Source organism: Poecile atricapillus, chromosome 1 (assembly GCF_030490865.1).
Source record: "Poecile atricapillus isolate bPoeAtr1 chromosome 1, bPoeAtr1.hap1, whole genome shotgun sequence".
Lineage (NCBI taxonomy): Eukaryota > Metazoa > Chordata > Aves > Passeriformes > Paridae > Poecile > Poecile atricapillus.
In genome coordinates this window covers 133,315,492-133,333,536 of record NC_081249.1, presented here as the reverse complement: position 1 = coordinate 133,333,536, position 18,045 = coordinate 133,315,492, and the positions used below count along the sequence as shown (strand labels likewise).

General features: G+C 43.2%; 1 protein-coding gene across 7 annotated transcripts in view; it reads right to left on the bottom strand.

The window, feature by feature from the left end:
• OSBPL5 (oxysterol binding protein like 5) overlaps positions 1-18,045 on the bottom strand; it is a 134,384-nt gene that overhangs the window by 59,145 nt on the left and 57,194 nt on the right. For 6 of the 7 annotated variants that reach the window (XM_058858683.1, XM_058858717.1, XM_058858676.1 and 3 more), the window contains one exon: positions 862-1,018. In XM_058858683.1, coding sequence (XP_058714666.1) covers positions 862-1,018 — 157 coding nt within the window. Of the gene's footprint in view, positions 1-861; positions 1,019-16,445; positions 16,771-18,045 lie in introns of those variants that run through there. The other variant, XM_058858708.1, reaches the window with a different exon arrangement.

Below are 18,045 nucleotides of genomic sequence, written 5' to 3'. Positions count from 1 at the left end.
AAGCCCAGAGAGTCTGTTGGGTGCTATATCTATGAGCACTGAAACCTTTAGACAGATGCTGTGTTCTTTCTCCAGATATCAGTGTTTTGAGACCTCACAACGGTGCTGTGAGATGTGACTATTTAGCACTGACGTGGCAGCTGCAGATGACAGCTCATGAGTGCCACCTGAAGCACTTGTTTACAGACTGGAACAGAAGCATTGTCTGCAGACTGCAATCAAGGGAAGACTTCAACTTTTACTGTGAGCAACAAATTCTGAAACAATAAAATGAGCTCTTTTTCCTTCAAGAAAGATGCTAGGAAATTCAAAGTTTAAAAAAAAAGAAAAATATGTAAAGAGAATGCTTAAAGCAAGTCTGACATTCATTGCAACTTGTCAAGACTCCTGATACTTGTAGTGCTTGTAGATATTTACAGAACATTAGCCACAGAAATTTTGCTCTTGTAATATTTATCCTGGACTCTAAATCTGAGCAGGGAAACCTGCCATGAAACATCTGCACATGGGTACAAGCAAGTCCAATGCTTAGGGTGAAACACACCAAGTGACTTGAAGTGGATGTGCTTGAAAACATTATAGAAATTTTTTAAATGTAAGGCCATGCAGCATTCAAACAGTTACAAACCCCAGGTCTCATGCCCTCCATTCCCACTTAATGCCATGACAATGAAAAATAACAGCATCATGGAAGCAGCACTGTCTGGGATCCAATACTATCTGTGTTGCAGCAGCTTCTCTCACTTTCTCTTTCACATTCTTGTTTCTGTTTGTTTCCTGGCAGCATGCTAAAACATCCACTTGCAGTCAAGCACCTGAGGCTCACTCACTACTTTCTGCATGGACACACCAGAAACCAACCTGGGCTGAGTGGGTAGATGTCATTGTCGGCCCCGAAAAACAGATTGCGCGTTAGCTTGCGAGGATCGACCTTCTGAGGTGTGGACGAGGCCGGACAGAGGGAGAACCTGCGACGAAGAAAGTTCTCCTCCTTCATGGCATGAGCTGTGGGGGTTTTCTGAAAAAGAAAGGTAAAGATTATAGTTAATTTCAAGATACAGGAAATCAAACTTTTCACACCTAGATGGCTCCACTGCTTCAAAGCCACCTAATCCCATGCAGTGTGCCAGATCTTTTTATAGAGTACCAGAAGGCTATGCAGGGAGAAAAAAAACAACCCCATATCAGTTTGAAGGTACAATTGCTGATTTGCTGACTCTCAGTATTTGTAAACTGTCCTGAAGTGGGACTCAGCTACTCAGTGAATCCAGGTAGTATAACATCTTCCTGCCTACAAGGATCTATCAGGATATAGCTACTCACTGGGTCCATTCAGTGCCTAACATTCAGTACGCAGTGCCTGAAACTCTTTTTTTGGTTTTTTTTTTTTAAAGCTTTTGAGTCCCATAAATATAAATGCAACTCCATTGGTGTCAGCAGAGTTACACCATCTGCACACAAACCAGCATTAATCTGAGCTGCGTGGAGGAAGACCAGCTGCACTGGCTGCAGGGTTCACACCAGTCTCTCTCACCTTTATTTCCTGTTACATCACATATAAATGATTTTGGTTTCTTTAAAATGGCATTAGGACCAGCCTTGTAGTTTGATCAATAAAATAAAAGTTCTGTGAGGGTAAAGACCCCAAAAGCTTCCCTGCACCCCTGTACTGGTGGTACTTTGCTCTTTACCACCACTTGGCTAATGCCTTAGACCATACGGTCTGGAATTAAAGGGTTTTTTTTACCCATCCAACAAACAGTTCTTTCTTACCCTTTACAAGCAGATATTACGACTGTCTCCTCACTAAATTACAGGCTTTATCTGCTCCTAATGTGCAGCCAGAGGCAGGGCTCTGGATAGCAGCAAGAAGTGCCAACCCAGCCTTTGGGTGGGCATCCCTCACCAGGTCTGCTGCTTCTCTTGGGATCTGAGGTAAGGAAAATCCTTTAAGGACAGTACACATTTCCTGAAAAGCCTCTCCAAGTTTCTCCATCTCTTTTAGGCTACTGGGAAAACAAAGAAGAAAAGGTTGCCAGAGTCACCATGCAGTTTGGAAGGGCAGGACCAACATGCTCCTAAGGTGACCCTCGTGGAACAGATGGGAAATGGGCTGATAACAGACTAGAAGACCCTCCCCTACCCTTCCTGCTCCCAGGACAACCCCTGTGCTTGTGCTGACCAAATGCCCCAATTTCATGGAGAACCTTCAACAGCCTCTTGGAGATCAGCCTTCACAGCCAAGACACCACATGAGGGGATGTCATGAATGTGTCCCAGTGTGAGGAACTCCCCTCCCGTGTTTTATCTGGGCTCTGTACCTCTATCTGCCCTGCCAATCCCTGTAGATGACAGGCCCGATGTTTCAGGTTATGCATTTTTTAAACATTTATTTGCCCAGCAGGCTGAATCAGCTTTATAAATGAGCTCCTGTGTAGAAGGCAAGAGAGAAGCTGCTCCTTCTTTCCTGCAATAGAAGACCTCAGTGCCCAAGAGCTTAATTTGATCTAAACCAGGCTGGACTCCAGCAATGCACACAGGTTACCAAAACCACTTTCAACAGCAGGTCTTTCTGAACCCAGCTCACCATGGGATGTGTGAGACATCAGGGTTTGTAACATCCAGCAACAGGCTAAGGGGTAGCAGGTTGGGCTAGCCCAAAGATGGGACTCCCCTGGGCTACACAGCTGCCACTTGAAGGGGATGTGTGTCCCCTGTGGGCCTGCATCATCTGCGAAGGATAAAACAAGCTCTGTGCAGTAATTGCTAGGAACTCCAAAAGCCCTGTGTGTCAGCACAGCACCCACCATGAAGTGGTGTAAGACAGCACACACTCAGCAGCAGAACTTTCCTGCAGCCCCTTCACACAACTCGTGGTGAAAGGCTTTGTATCTGAGCTCCAGGACATGCACACTGCATGGGGCTGCCACGGCTGAGCCTTGGCCTGGCACCTTGTGCAGGGCCATGTTTCAGGCCGATGACATGTGGTGGCAGCCAGGTGAAATGAGGTGGCTGCAGCTTTCCACCTGCTGCTGCCCTGCCTCCTGTCAATCCAACTGCCCAGGAAAGCGCTCTGCAAACCCATCCAGGCTCAAAACATCCCCAGGTTCCCTCTGCAGCCAACAGCATCTCTGAGGCAGCAGGTAACATAGCTAACTTAGCAATGTAAATAAACTTCTGTTTGCTTAGACACTCTTGATTGCATACCGCTGGGTGAGGAGAAGATGCAAAACTTAACTGCTAACTTTAAAAAAAAGAAAGAGAGAAGGAAAACACAGCCAGCTACATGTCTGAAAGCAAAGAATTTAAAAATAATCCAGGTCTAAATAGCTGTGTTTGGAATGCTAACAATGAGCTATTTTTTGTCCTTGTTCCCAGAAAGGCAGTCTCAACTCTTTACCTCTAAAACTGCTCCTAAGTGGCTCAGAACAAAAGCAGATGAGTGGGGTATTTTCCCCCAAAAAGCAGGAATGCGTGAGAGGCTGTTCCAATCATGCAGGAAGCCCAGGCCCACCCAGTAGAAGCAGGCTGGAGAACAGGTTACAAATATAAAATGTCCATCCATTAGCTCTTACGCCCTGACAGGGCAACAGAAAGGCTGTGTCCATCATCATTTTGTCTCAGCAGTACCATGAGCTATGTCAGTGAAGAACTGCCTGCCAGCTCACACTGATGTCACCAGCAAAACCCCAAAACACAATTTCTTTCAACTGTTGCTCTATTTACTATGCACACAGACCAACACACTGATGTTTTGCTCACTTACTATTTCACACTATTTAACCACAGGATAATTGTCAGAATTATTGTGCTGATGTTGTCTCATTCCTGCAGTTATTTAAGCCACCAGCTTGACAGCAGAAAAAATCTGGATGCCTTATTCAACTGGGAACAGCCAGTAACAAAGGAAAAATACTTTTCTCAGGTCTGGCTCTTCTCTTACATATCTTCATACAAACTTGTGGCAGCAGCTTTGGACCATTCAGTTCAATTTAAGTTCCTTTCAACTGGTACTTTTTGGCAGAAGATCCTCAGGGACTGAAGGTTCCTGAGAAGCAGCAGCAGAGACATGTCTGTCTGTCAGTCACACACACACACAACCATGCAACACACCATGCCATCAGCATGGTGTTTTCTGGCTTGTTTTTCAAAGAGATCTATATAAGAGACATTTGACCCTCATCCAGACAGGATCTTATGTAGTATAAAATCACAACAGCAGGCTTTTTTTCTTTTGTATTTTTTGGTTTTCTTAATATATCAGACACTTCTTTCCTTGTCTGGAGAAAATGTAGTTCACATTATTAAGATTCTACAACAAACGTGAAATATTTGGTTTGGTTTCCAAAAGACATCACTGTGTGTGTCTGTACCTATTTCATCCTCCCTCCAATCCCCTTTTGTACCATTTGAAAAAGTCACGGAACTCCAGCAGACATTAGAAAACTTGAAAATATTAGTTTCTTAAAAGTTGTATCTTCTTAAAAGGTCAATGGCTTAAGAAAGGAGGGAAACTGTAAAGCTGTCCTCTGAACCCAGCTACTACCAAATATCAGTGAATCCAACATAAGCCACAAATCCATACGAAATTGAGGCCTCATTAGCTCAGGCTTCACTTACTCAGAGAACTACTTCTTATATCTGTCCATAAAGGTCTGACTGCCCAAGCTGGCTTCAAATAACATAAAGCTCATGAGAGCTGTAGGGGAAGATGAACAGTAGATGCCAGGGAAAATTTTCCAAAGGGATGTAACAGGAAAGTGGGAGGTGCGTTCATTGCTTTTCACAAGAGAGCTCTTTAGACACCTAAGTAATTCAGAGAACACACAAAAGTTCAGTGCTGATGAAGTATCTGGTAAGAAAGAACCAACAACAGAAGCTGGGCTTCTAGACATGAGTGATTTAGAGCCTCAAAACTTTCATGGCTGATTTGAAGACAACACTGTTGTGTTGTTCTGAAACCCAAATCTAGTTCTAAATCAGTATTTAAGAGATTGCTTCAGGATACGGCAGATGCTTCAGGGAAACCAGTTCTATGGGGGCTCATGGAATGGAGAGAAGGTAAAAATCAAAATTGGGACAGAATTGCAGAAGGCCAAAAATTGCCATTCTGTTGCCAAAACACTTATGTAACACAAGGCAAGAAATGTCACCCACTGCTACAGCATTCCACCCAAATCCAGCAGATGAGATGAAGAATCGTCCTAGAAAGACAACATGTCTTAATGTGAAGATGCCAACTAGGGCAGAACCCATACACTCACTTAGGAAAATAACCTCGCAATGAAAAACATTCATTCTAGTTCCTGCATGAATTTTCCTGGTTGTTTGTCTTGGCAGATTAAAGTGCCCTGAAGTTTGCAGCTCAGGTCATTTCTGTCCTTCCATTCTGTGCTCTTGATCATAAAAATGAAGAAAAGGTAATGCAGAGAGTATTGAGAGAGCCACTAAACACAGTACTTTTCAGGGTTGCTCCTTTTGTGTTAACAGTTCTCTAAGCAGTAATGGGCTATTAAATATGAGCTGCTCACCAGAGCTTAAAAAGGAATAAATAATTCAGGAGGAAGAAATAAATTTCTTATTAAACCTGTCTTTGAGAACTCTTTATCTTTTAAAAATGCAAAATACAGCAGAAGAGAACTCTATGTCAAACCCCCATGAAGCACAGGACAAATGAAAGTAGTGAACTTAATGCAGCAGCACAATGGGACTTTCTCTCCCAGGTGGCTTCAGGAACAGCCAATGAAGAGCAGTGGGGCAAGAATACAAGTTACTTTATCATCAAATCTCATGGATGCTATTAAAGCAAATGGGAACTGCCAGTGCTTTCCTCTTCTGGGACTGGACCCATTTTGGATGAAGGCAGTGACACTTAAAAGATGATCACTGTTGGCACAGAGATGCCTTTCACACACACCTGTTCTGCATCCTGGGCCTTTTGTGCTTGCTGGGAAAATAGTGGAAGCTTTCAGCACCAGGTTTGAAGCTTCTGGGAAAGGAATTTTCCTGGCTCCTTCTTTAAATTTTCAAAGTTCCTGATATATAATTACCGCACAGCTAAACACTGTGCAGATATTATGTTGTCGGTACCCTCTGCAAACTTGTGGGTAGGTTGGTTTGCTTAGTCTCATTTCCAGCATTTTAAAATAGTTTGGAAATATGTACTTCTCTATAAATAGTTAATTAGGGGTTTTATATAGTCAAGAAGACTGTGCTAGTTAGAGGGGGCTCTTAATTTATTCAAATCTTGTTTCCAACAACCTTCTCTTTTTCTGGCCACCAAGTATTTCCCAGAAATTACATTAAATAGTATTTTGTATTCAAAGCAGTCATTCCCTCCAAAACCTGCAGCAATAGGGAAAATTAGATCTAAAGATACTGATATTTCCTGATCCAATTAACCTGAGGAGGTAAAAATTTCATGAATGAAATGAGAAGGCAAATTGTTAGCAGATCCATTTCTAGTGATTACAGTTCTAAGTATTCATAAGGAAAAACAGCAGCACAGATCCTCAATAAGAGTAAATTATTAGTTCAGTGGTGTGCTGGTGATTTACAACAGCTGAAGCACCACAATCAATTCAGGAAGTCTGTGAAATCTGTTTTTGAAAGCTATTCCCAAAAATGCCTATTAATAAGATAGATAATTGGACAACCAACCCCTACTAACAGTTAAATAAAACCTGATACAGTGAAAAGCGACTGTGCAGGCAATGTTTCTCTCTACCTAATTCATGTTTGTTGATTAGAGAAATGGCAAAACACACATATTGCAGCTGACACTGACTGTTTTGGGCTCTTGGGCTGTTAGTTGGAATCTGAAGCAACGGAGCTTCAGAGCAGGTGTCAGGTATTCTCTATTCCCTTAATTATTTACGGTCAGCTATTTCTCTGTGGTGCAGGCAAGGGAACCTCTCCTCACCAGTGGTACTGCAGGAGTGCTCTGATTTTATGCATTGCCATATCCTCTGCTGCATACCACACTACTCAGCTTGACAATCGGCCAAGGCTGGAAAATCAGGTAAGGTGGGTTGCTGAAGACACCCATCTGCAACCAAGGGATGGGCTTTTTTATGATTATATGCAACTGATTTCTTTCAGCTACTTTGGCAAGCTCAGGAACATGTCTAGTTTATCCCTACAATCCAACTCAAAGCTCACATGTCCTGCAGAGTCCTTACAGCTACCTCCCTTGTGCTGTTTTTGTGGAAGTTGCCTGCCACAGCCACCCCAGCAACCTGCCATTGCTTTCTCTGAGAACAGAACCACCTCTTTCCATCACCTCCTGCCCCTCTCCCTGCCTTTTCCTGCACTGGGCAGTGAAATTCACGTAGTAATCAGGAGACAAAACTATTTCTTCCTTTAATTCTCTGTAAGACGTCTTGATTAATGTTTTCTTTGTATGCACCAGAACATTTCCAGCTTCAGGCACAGCAGCACTCAGATGCATAATCTTCTTACAACTAATCTCTCTCTACGGTGAGCATTATGTACAAAGACTACAAACAGAACAACTGCAGGCAAAACCAGGCCCTGAATGCCCATGCTGAAAAAAAAAACCATCCCAGGTCATTCCTCCTGGGGATCCCTATCTAACACAGGGCTTAAAAATTTCAAGGTAAGATCCCACAGGGCAGAACACTTTTATTTGACATGTAGGAAAACTTCATCTTCAGAATCATCTCTGATTTGGATAAACATCTGTGAGCAAACACCATCCCATCACTAAAGCCATGTTGTCTTTGGGAAAGAGATCTCTGCAACCTTATGGCTTGGAAAAGGGCACTGCAATGTGCACTACATACACAATCCTTATGTAGTTTGCTTTTTTTCTTAAAACAGTTGCAACTGTCTCAGTAAACACTGCACTGGCAATTTCTTCCAGCTAAGAATATTGAGTGGGTCGCTGAAATGAATGCTTAATGATTTTTACATCCACCTCCTCTGCCCTTTAAACTGTAAATTGATTGTTATGCAAAGGCCATTAATTTAACAAAGCATATTAAATTTCCCACTAGCATTGAGGAGCTTCTCTTGACTTAGCATTTCACTGGTCTTTCCCCTTGTTAACTGCATAGATCATACCTCACTTGCTGTAATTACAACTATTACATCAACATTAATTATTTCCTTGGTAATGGCAGGTGCATGCAGAATTGAAGGTCTAACCCACACTACCAGAAGGATGAGAAAGTCTCCATCATTCAGTGAAAAACAGGAGTGAGAACCTTTCCTGCAGATCTTTTTATCTCAGGCCCTCACTTTATTTTCAGTAAATCATACTTTGCATAATCTCCTTTAGCCCCCAGTTCCTGAAGGCATCTCAATTCAATATAGCTCATGCAAAGGCATTTTCTTAAAGATTCTTCAATCTGTGCAGGAAGGTGAGGTGCTTGCTTGGAATCCTCTTCAGCCCTTTAATCCCATGATCTAATATTTTCAACTGAAGAGATAAATCACACCTGTTAAGTATATACCAAGCACCTTATCCATCTTACTGAATTTTTATTTAAAGCTTATCATTATTTGTTACTGATATCTCTCATCAGCATCCTTTTAAGCAGGAAAAGAGAGTTAAAACTCATTTTTAGCAAAGATGCCCCACCAAAATATAATGTACAACCAAGCACATGTGCAGTGTATAGGAAGAAATGTGCCATCACAGATCACAATTCTTCTGATTTAGTTTTCATTAAAAACTAGCCAAGAAATTCCAATAAGGATCCACTTTGAGACAAACTCAGGAAACCAGATCTCTGCCTCTAAATTTCTGTTCATCTAGAAACACTTCCATACATCTTTAATTGAAAGTTTCACAAAAATGACACAAGAATTCCCAGCTGCTTCTCAGCAGTGAACTCAGGAGGCTTTTAGAGATACAGTTAACACAAAATCAAGGTATAAGCACAACTTTAGCACATACACACAAATTACCTTTGAGCTACATAAGTGGAGTAGGGCTAACAGTGTGGGCTACAAGGAAGGCATGCAAGGCAGGCTTAAAATGATACCTGAGAAATCAAACAAGCACCACATGGCCAGTTCATTCTGAAACCTATGCTGGTGCCTGCTACTTGTTCAAGCTTGTTCAGGTAAGCAGATATAAGCCACCACCACACCTCACTTGCAGTACAGATGACCCTTGAATCCCTGCTGCTTGTGCTGGAAGTGTGGGCACAGCTCCGGGGCAGCAGACAGCAGTTTGGCAGTTCATGTCCAAGCCAAAAGGCAAGATTCTCTTTGACTTCCATGGTCACGTGGCTCAGGCACAGAGACATGGTATAAGGTTAGGCACTAAAAAACAGTACTAATTGTACTAATTAAGGAAATAAGCACTCACTAAATGCAATATAAATAATATTAGGCCCAGAGATTAAAATACTAGACATATAACTAAAAAACTCCCCACTTCAAAAGCAGATTTGAAGTGCTCTGCTTCCTTTTTGTTGTGGTTATTGCTATCGACAGCTCATCTACCAGTGGCAGTTTTCATCTGAGACCTGCTGTGAACAAAACATCTCTCTAAGCCCGGGCATTTCAGGGAGCAAGTCTCAGAGTCCCATGAACAGTATTAATGAATTACATAATGGTAAACCGCATCCACCTTTGACACATTGAGCTTTCCAGTAATTATCCATAACTCACACAGTACATGTTGCTTGAGGAATAGCTATCCCACATCCCCCCATGCCCTGAAGTTTTTTTGTGTGTTTTTAGCAATACCTTCCAACAACCTCCCGCACAATCCTTTTGAACTGTAGCTGAATATCTAAGAGAACAGCTTTCTAATAACCCATTTTTACTAGAGCTACCTCAGGGGTGAGACCTCAGGCTGTGGTAAGGACCACCCTGATGCATTCACCACAATAGGCTTTGGGAAGAGGGAGCTCGATCCCACATGGGATCTGACATCTCCACTCCTGCAGCGGCTGACAGGATTTGGGATAAACTCAGGGCATATGAGATATGGTATCAGGTACACAGAAACATAAATAAGACAGTAACTTAGTTGCTTTAACTAAAGCTATTGGAGATTTAAACTCATGACAAGAACATTTTGCTTTGGACAGGGGCACAGTTACATCACTTGCAAGCAGGCCGCATCTTCAAGGTCAGTTCTTGCCTTTATATTTTTCTTTGAAAAGAACATATTAAAGAGCATCCTTACAGCTTCATCCTGCTATCTCAATCACATAATGAGATCATATTCCCTTTTAATGGATGGATCCTATTTTTAATGACATTTTAAAAAAACCCAGATGACTGCAAGCCTCACTGATGACTTTCTATGATATCTACCTCTGTCTTTATACAATTAAGTCTAGAAAAGATTGTGTCCTGGGGCTACATTCCCACCAAACAATTACTAGGAAATACCAAGCCAATTTGAAGGCCCACTTTCATGCTTGAGATGGTCCTTCTAACATTATTTCCTTGTTTGTGAAATATTGCCCCCTTGTAACAAAATAAACCAGAATCAATTCCTACCTCAAGTCTCTTGAGCCATTCCCAGACCTGGGCTCCAACAGGAACTTTGACATAGTAGTAAGGCAAAGGTAATGGCAGGAAAGGATGTTTACAGACCATCTTACAAGACAGAAAACAAGTGCTGTTCAATACCACAAAGATTCAGTTCTGGATTATGCCATGAGCATCTACTGTCCCTAATCTAATCCCCAAGAATTTTAGATTAGAAGTGTATTTCTACCTTGACATCTTGTATGAGTACAAACTATATTTCCACTCAATGGCTCTGACCCCAACCCTACTAAATTAAAGCTGACCTGGCTCACCTACTTCTGAAAAACAGGTAGATGACGGGGAAATGACCAAATCCTGTGGGGCTCCAATCATGCTGAATTTTCCATGCCTTATTTTCTTGTTTCTCCTCTCAGATTCAGACAGGATCTGTAAATCTCAGGGGCCTTCATAAGGAGGACTGAATAAACATGACCAAATAAATTTTAAGGAAGTGCATCTATTTTTGAAGAGATCCTTATATGCCCCTGTTCAGCTTTTCAGGCTGTTTCAGCTTTTCGGGCACTGTAGTATATGAAGATCTGTTGTACCGTGGTTTAAATTTAGAATCCACCTATACTTCCTCTGATGTAGCCACTCTCCCTGAAATTCTACAGGAAATTAATATACTGAGTATCTTTGCATAAGCCTCACAAGAGCATCCAGCTCTTCCTTCAACAATAGTTAGAAGACAGCACTGCAGTTATTTTGGTCCTAGATTTTTAATTAAAAATCTCTGCAGGAGGAGGGGAGCTAGACAACACACAAAGAGTGTGCAGGGTGGGATTTATGCTGTGTTAAATGAGCCCAAAAAACTCAAATCATGCAAAAGCTGATTGAGCATGCATCATGAAACCCACTCTCAGCCTCATTCTCAAGACGAAAACCTTTCTATGCCTACCCCAGTCCCTCCTCCTCTCCCAGTTTATCTCACACAGTGGAAACAAGCACACAGGATAAACTCTTTGCATTGTGGCTTCCCTTCAATTCAGCCAGAGGGAGTTTTAGGCACACAGGTGGATGAGCACACCCATGTCATACATATTTAACCATGTATTTATCTTTGCCCGTCTCCTTTTACCTGTTCAACTAAAACTATCCCAGTGTTTTTGCCAGTGGCTACTCTGCTACATGTACAATTGTCCCACCACCAGGTGCAGCATGCTGGACATAAGCAAGACTGAAACCACAAGACTGAAACCATAATTATCAGCCATAAGCTAAAGCCCTGGAGAATCTGGACTCCCAAGATTATGGGCAGGATGCGTAACAATATAGCTCTTGATAAAAGACAACAAATCTGAAAACTGTGGAATTCAGGAACAGGACTCTTCTCATCACTTTAAAGCTAACCTATACTGACACCAGCTTTTTTTTTGTCACTGAATTGAAAGATCCAGGCAAAAAAAAATATGAATGGAAACAACAGCACAGCCCGGCTACAAATCCCCCTGGCTATAAGCACTGGCAACTGGAAATACAAGAGAGGTCAAAATCAGCCCTGCCTGGAGAGCTGGGAGCTCCCAGCTGGGGAGAGTAAGGGAAGCACTCACCACGCAGCACAGCACCAACAAAAGGATGTCCCTGCAAGTTCCAGCGCTGCCACAGGGGAGGGAGGGGAGCTCAAAGGAGGATGTGGAGAACAAGGAGCACCAGCAGACCCTGCTTCTATAGATTTATGGATCACACTGACCTTCAATGGCTCCGTGCCAAAAGCAAAAACGTGGCTTTAAGCAAACATAAATCCCTGCCTCCCACACAAATGTGAACTGAGGTCTGACCCAAAAGGAAGATCAGGTCCTCAGCGTCCAGACTGGCCTTGTCTGAAAGGAAACCAAACACAATGCAGCCAGTTCACAGCATTTTCTTTATCGCAGTGCTAAGAGCTATACAATGCTTTCCAATAAAGAACACAGCAATTTATCACAGAGAGACAGGAGTTAGCAGGAAACACTTCCATTATCTCTGCTATGGAAAGGAAGTGACAAAGAGAATGGCTAAAAGGTGACAGGTTTTACGAGGCCAGACTTCAGGCCCTCTCAGGGCTGACCAGCTCTCTTTTTCCATACCAGGAAAAAAGTGATAGGCTTCAGCTATGTGGGTCTCATACAACAGGAGGGAGCTGCCACGCTGTGAGTTCTCAAGACAAACAAACCAAACAAATGAAAATATCTGCGCTGTTAGATCCTCAGGCTGTAAAACCAGGGAAGTTTTGTGGCCTCCTTAGCAGGGTGATGCTGACTGACAGTGGGGAGTGCCAGGCTGAGCATCCTGCTGGTAGAACAGAGGCAATCCCAGAGACCTGCAGTGCTGTAAAGTGGGGATAGAAGAGAGCAAGAGCCCATGATGCTTCCTGGCAACTATTTGGTCTGTATTAGAAAAGCAGGCTTCAAAGTGGTTGCTGCCTACAAGCTCCAAACACAGAAGAATTTATAAACAACAGAGCCCAGATGGGAAAGATTTGAAAAGTTTGGGAGGGCAACAGGGGAAGGAATAAACAAATATCTCTTAAACGAAATAAGGGAGTGCTTTAAATGGCAGAAAGCTAGATGGTCTGTGCAGACTCTGTGGTGCCTCTAAAAGGTACAAAATCTTTAACATCCCATGGCTGTGCACATGTACCAAATTCCCCTACAGGGCACAAACACAGGCTGCTATTACCAACTGCCAGTAACAAACACTATTGCTCAGCCATTAGCAATCAGGAGGCACAGCAACCCACAGTGCTAGAAGCTGTACAAACACATAACAAATAATTGCCTCAGCCTCAAAAAAACATATTGGGTTTCTATCATCTCAAGCAGCACTTGGACCCAAATGTATTTGCTAAACAGCAACAGACCACAGCAGCTAATGTCTGAGCGAAGCAGAGAAAACTGAAGAGCGTGACATTTTAATGTCTTCCCCTTGATCAGATCAGTTCATTCATTGCCCTTCGCAGCAAAACTAATCTGCCACTACAGTCATTTCTTCATCTTTAGAGAAATGTATAAACACAGATATTAACAGCTTCACTCCTCGGACACCAGTGATGAGACTGCCATAAGAACAACTGGGCCTTTTATAATCAACTATTTCCTACCTGGTTAAAAGTGGAGGCGAGCAGACAAATTAAAGGGACGTTTTCAAAACTGCTCAGCAATTAATTCTGCAGACTCCTATGGGAGTGGGGCCAAGCTGAGACTGCCTCTGTCTGTCAGTCTCACATAAACTGTCCTGACTGCAAACCATGCTGCCAAGAGATGCAGGCAAGGACCTGTCTGATGTCTCTGCCTCTCCTTCCAGGACTGCCAGTGTTGCCCGACTCTTTAAGGTGAAAGATCAGCTGTTGACAGCTTTGCAAGTTCCCACCCGATGCAAGCAGAACAGACAAAACCCATGAGTCAGCTCAGGGACAGAAGTAATGAAACGCAGCAAAAGGACTCCCACAGATATCGCTTTCCTCCTAGAAAGAGGCAGCAAAGACCAGGGCAAGCTGGACACTCGGCTGGATTACAACCCAGCTGCAGATTTGTCCAAGGTCAGCTTCTTGCTCTTGACAACCATAGAGCAGCTTTCCCAAGTGCTGCCTGCCTGTGGCACCCTGGCAGCCCCAGCAGCACCCAGCTGCAGCCCCAGCCTGCAGGCAGAGACCCAGCCTGCTCATGGGAGTCACCTCCGCTGCCATCACTGCAGTCATGGGCAGTCACTGAGCTCAGGGAAAAAAACAGCAAAGAAGATTTGCACCTTGCCCTGCAAAACAAGCCACTTGCAGTTCGGAAAGCTGTTCCCGAAGCAGTGCTCAGTCCGGAGGTTATGAATTTGAAAAACACAGCATGGAAATGGCACTCACAACAAGCAAAGGTGGGAATTAAATGAGACAAAGGTGACACTAACTCATAGGAGGAAACTATTAGGTTCTGTGAAAATTTACTTCCCTCAACAACCTGTCAAGGTAACTGTGCCAACAAGCAGCACAACAAAGCAGGTTCCTTCTAACAAAGCTTTCCAGTCCCCCAATGGCACCAGCTTTTCCCCCCTCCATAAACTCCTTCCTGTCACTATCACCTTAAAATAACCTCTTACCTTCCAGAAGACAATGGGACTATCCTGCTTATTTTCTCTGGTAGAAGAGAACCTAAAAGCTGTAATTAGGTCCCATGTTTCCAGACACCTGTCATCAGTCATGTGCAATTAAGACAGTTCTTTCCCAAAAGACCACTTCTTCTGGTGGCACTGCCTTCCCAAAAAGGTCTGAATATAAAGTGATTTCTACACCAAATGTATTTCTCCTTTGCCTGCAAACACCAAACACCAAGAGTCTTCCCTACACATCCCAGGATGTGTAGATTATCAGTGGGGTAGATTAACCCCACTGATAAAATATGATGTTTAGGATTATACTGTCTGATTGGAATTTTTCTAAGTTTCACTGGTCTCTAGAGTGCCCTGCCCTACTGATGACTGAGGTAGATGACCACTGGTAAGTGTTTCACACCCACCAGGCACTCACATTTCCCTGGTGCAAGTGGATTTTCAGGACCCATTTTTGTGACATTGCTAAAATACCTCCCTATTTCCCTGCCAGCTCAAAGGCACTCCCAAGTAAGCATTACTGGAATCTACATCTCTGCCACTACATTGGCAATTGGCTGCACATAAAAGCAATGGCCAGTTTGAAAGTGAATAAAATCTAAGGTACTTTATTAATAAATAAACAACAACCATGACTCACATGACTCACAGTCGTGACATTATAGCCAACACACTGGCCAGTTCTTAGTTTCTTTACTGTGAATACATAGTGGCAGTAACACCAAGTCTTTCCACTGTACCTCCAGTCACAAAGACAAGATTATAAATACACAGTATATTCAACACTTGCTTGTCAAAGAGTTATTGAGGCAGTCTGCAGACCAAGACTTGTTCTATACATGATTTTGTACCAGTTCATCCTTGTTAAATTACTAGTACTATTTGCTGCTATATTTCTGATGATACAACAGAAGTGTGGATGTAATCAGAGCCAAAAAAAAGTGCTTTATACTGGAAGAGCTGGTTCTTCTTTCCCACAGGGGAACAAGCTACACTGGTATAAGCATGTTCATACTGGCATAGCTGAATTCACACTAGGGGAGGGTTGTATCAATATTACAGAACAGCAGTCAAAAAGTAGTGCAAGTTGTTTACATAGGCAAGACCTAATTTTTAAAGTATTTGCTCCTGATCTCGAAAACACTGCGTAAACTCCTAATTCTACAAGCAATCTGGACACAGAAAAGAACTAGGCTGATCATGGGTTTAGCTGAATAAAATATACTACAAATCAATACAGACTGCTGGATAGTAATAGCAACAGCAACAGAAACATATGGAGGGGGCAGACTTTCATGTGGGCTCTCACTAATAAAGCCAGTTATACCTACCCTTTATGTAGGTAAGATAGCCAAGTTGTTTAGCAGCAGAGGGCAGTAAGATGGCCAGCCCTGTTATATCAGTCCAAATTCCTTGAAATGTCAACTGATGAAACAAATCACAGGATGCCACTGCCACAGCTGCTGCTATCAGAATTCAAGCCTCAAGGGAGCTGAGTGCTGGTGTGGTTTTGAGCAGACAGGCAGAAATGCAAATAGGGTGTTCAGATACTTTTAAATCCATCAGATACAATTCCCGCCAGTCAAAGGTTCCCAAAGCATAAGGCTATAAATGTTCAAAGAACCCACTGCAATAGCCTAAGACTGTGTCCAGCCTCTGAGGCATGGGGATGGAAACAAAGAAGAGACTGAAAGGAGTGGGAATAAGAGACGAGGGGAGAAGAGGAGGTCAGGTAAAAAAAGGAGAGACTGAAAGGCATAAAGAAATAGCCTACACAAAGGGAGGATTTTAGAGAGTGGTAAGAAAGTAGGAAGGTTGGGATCAGTCTCGGGGAAGAGGAAAAGGACACTCACCGCAGTGCTTGCAGCCTCAGACGGCAATCACTCTTCTCTCCCATGCGACACCTGCATTGAAAGCCACCATCCCTTCCCCAGGTCCTCACCGCCTGCTACATACACAGAAGGCTTTCTGATCCCCTCCTGGATGCTGCACACCTCCAAGCTGCAGATCAGCACAGGAGCCAGAGAAGACACCCGCACGCACAGCCTCTGCTCCAGGGGCACATGGCTCTCAAACACACCTCCCACACGCTGCCAGCACCCTGTCTGCGATCCCAGCTCTCGCTCAGAAAACCAGGGCGACTCTCTAATCACAGTGACTGTGGAAGAAAATCCTGAGAAGAAGCGCAACGTGATTCAGCCCAGCGATATGTCCAAAGAAAGCCTTAAACAATGGCCCTGACGGGTGTGATCTGCCACTGTTTGGCAGGGGAAGTTCAAGCTGCAATGCCCATCGACAATAATTAATTGTCAGCACTGTTAACAGTTTCGCTGCCGATCAAAGCAGCTGGGCAGCACCGGGAGAATTACAGCCAGTTGCTGTCACTTATCAAAGCACAGCAGCAATAAACAATCTGCAACTCTGTGACAGACTCTATTCCTGTCACGCATAATCTCTCACTCTGTTCCTTTTTAGTGGCTTCTTAGCACACAGAATCCCCGTGCAATCAAAAGTTTAAAAAAAAACCAACAAAGTGAAACAAACAAGCCTCCGCAATTCACTTTTTTCTGTAATGAAACTGAAAGGAATAAAGCAAATCCTTGCAAGTGTGGAACCGCTCAGTGCACTCTGCATGGGACTCAGATACAAACGAGTTTGACAAAGATTTCTCAGTTGATGCAGCTGAGCAGTAAAAGCATCATTTCTTAAGCTGTACAGAACCTAAACCTGCCATGCAGAGGCAGTTTTGCCAAGCACTGGTGCAGACTTCAGGTACACTAGCACAGTATTACTGCTTTAGATTTAAAAACAATCCAATGGATGTTGCTAGTTACAGTATCCCATGGCAATTGTACAAATATTTCAGTAGGCGAGCATTTGTAATTAGAGCCTTGAATCACTCTGCATCTGGAAAATATCCACATTTTTTCCTTCGTGGGTTTTCCCGATACTGCTAAATTAAGAGACAAACACAGAACCCACACCTCAGCCAAAGATTGCTCCCAAGGCTATTTGTGTGGCTGTTGTTATGTCCAGGATGTGCTCTTCCCTGGCCCTCATCACAGTGAAGGAAGAGCTTTGCAAAAACATCTTTATCTGCTGGTGTCAGCCACTGCAGTGTATCGGTCAGTATCTTTCTGTACACAGTTTTACACTGACTTCACAGAATCAGAATCATGCAACAGCTTGGGTTGGAAGGGACCTTAAAGATCATCTTCTACCAAACCCACAGATACACTTTGCACTAGATCAAGCTCCCTAGAGCCCCATCCAGCCTGGCCTTGAACACTTCCAGGGATGGGGCATCCACAGCTTTTCTGGACAGCCTGTTCCAGTGCTTTATCATCCTCACAGTGAAGAATTTCTTTCTAACATCTAATCTAAATCTGCCCTCTTTCAGTTTAAAACCATTCTCCTTTGTCCCATCACTATCTGCCCATGTAAAAAGTTGCT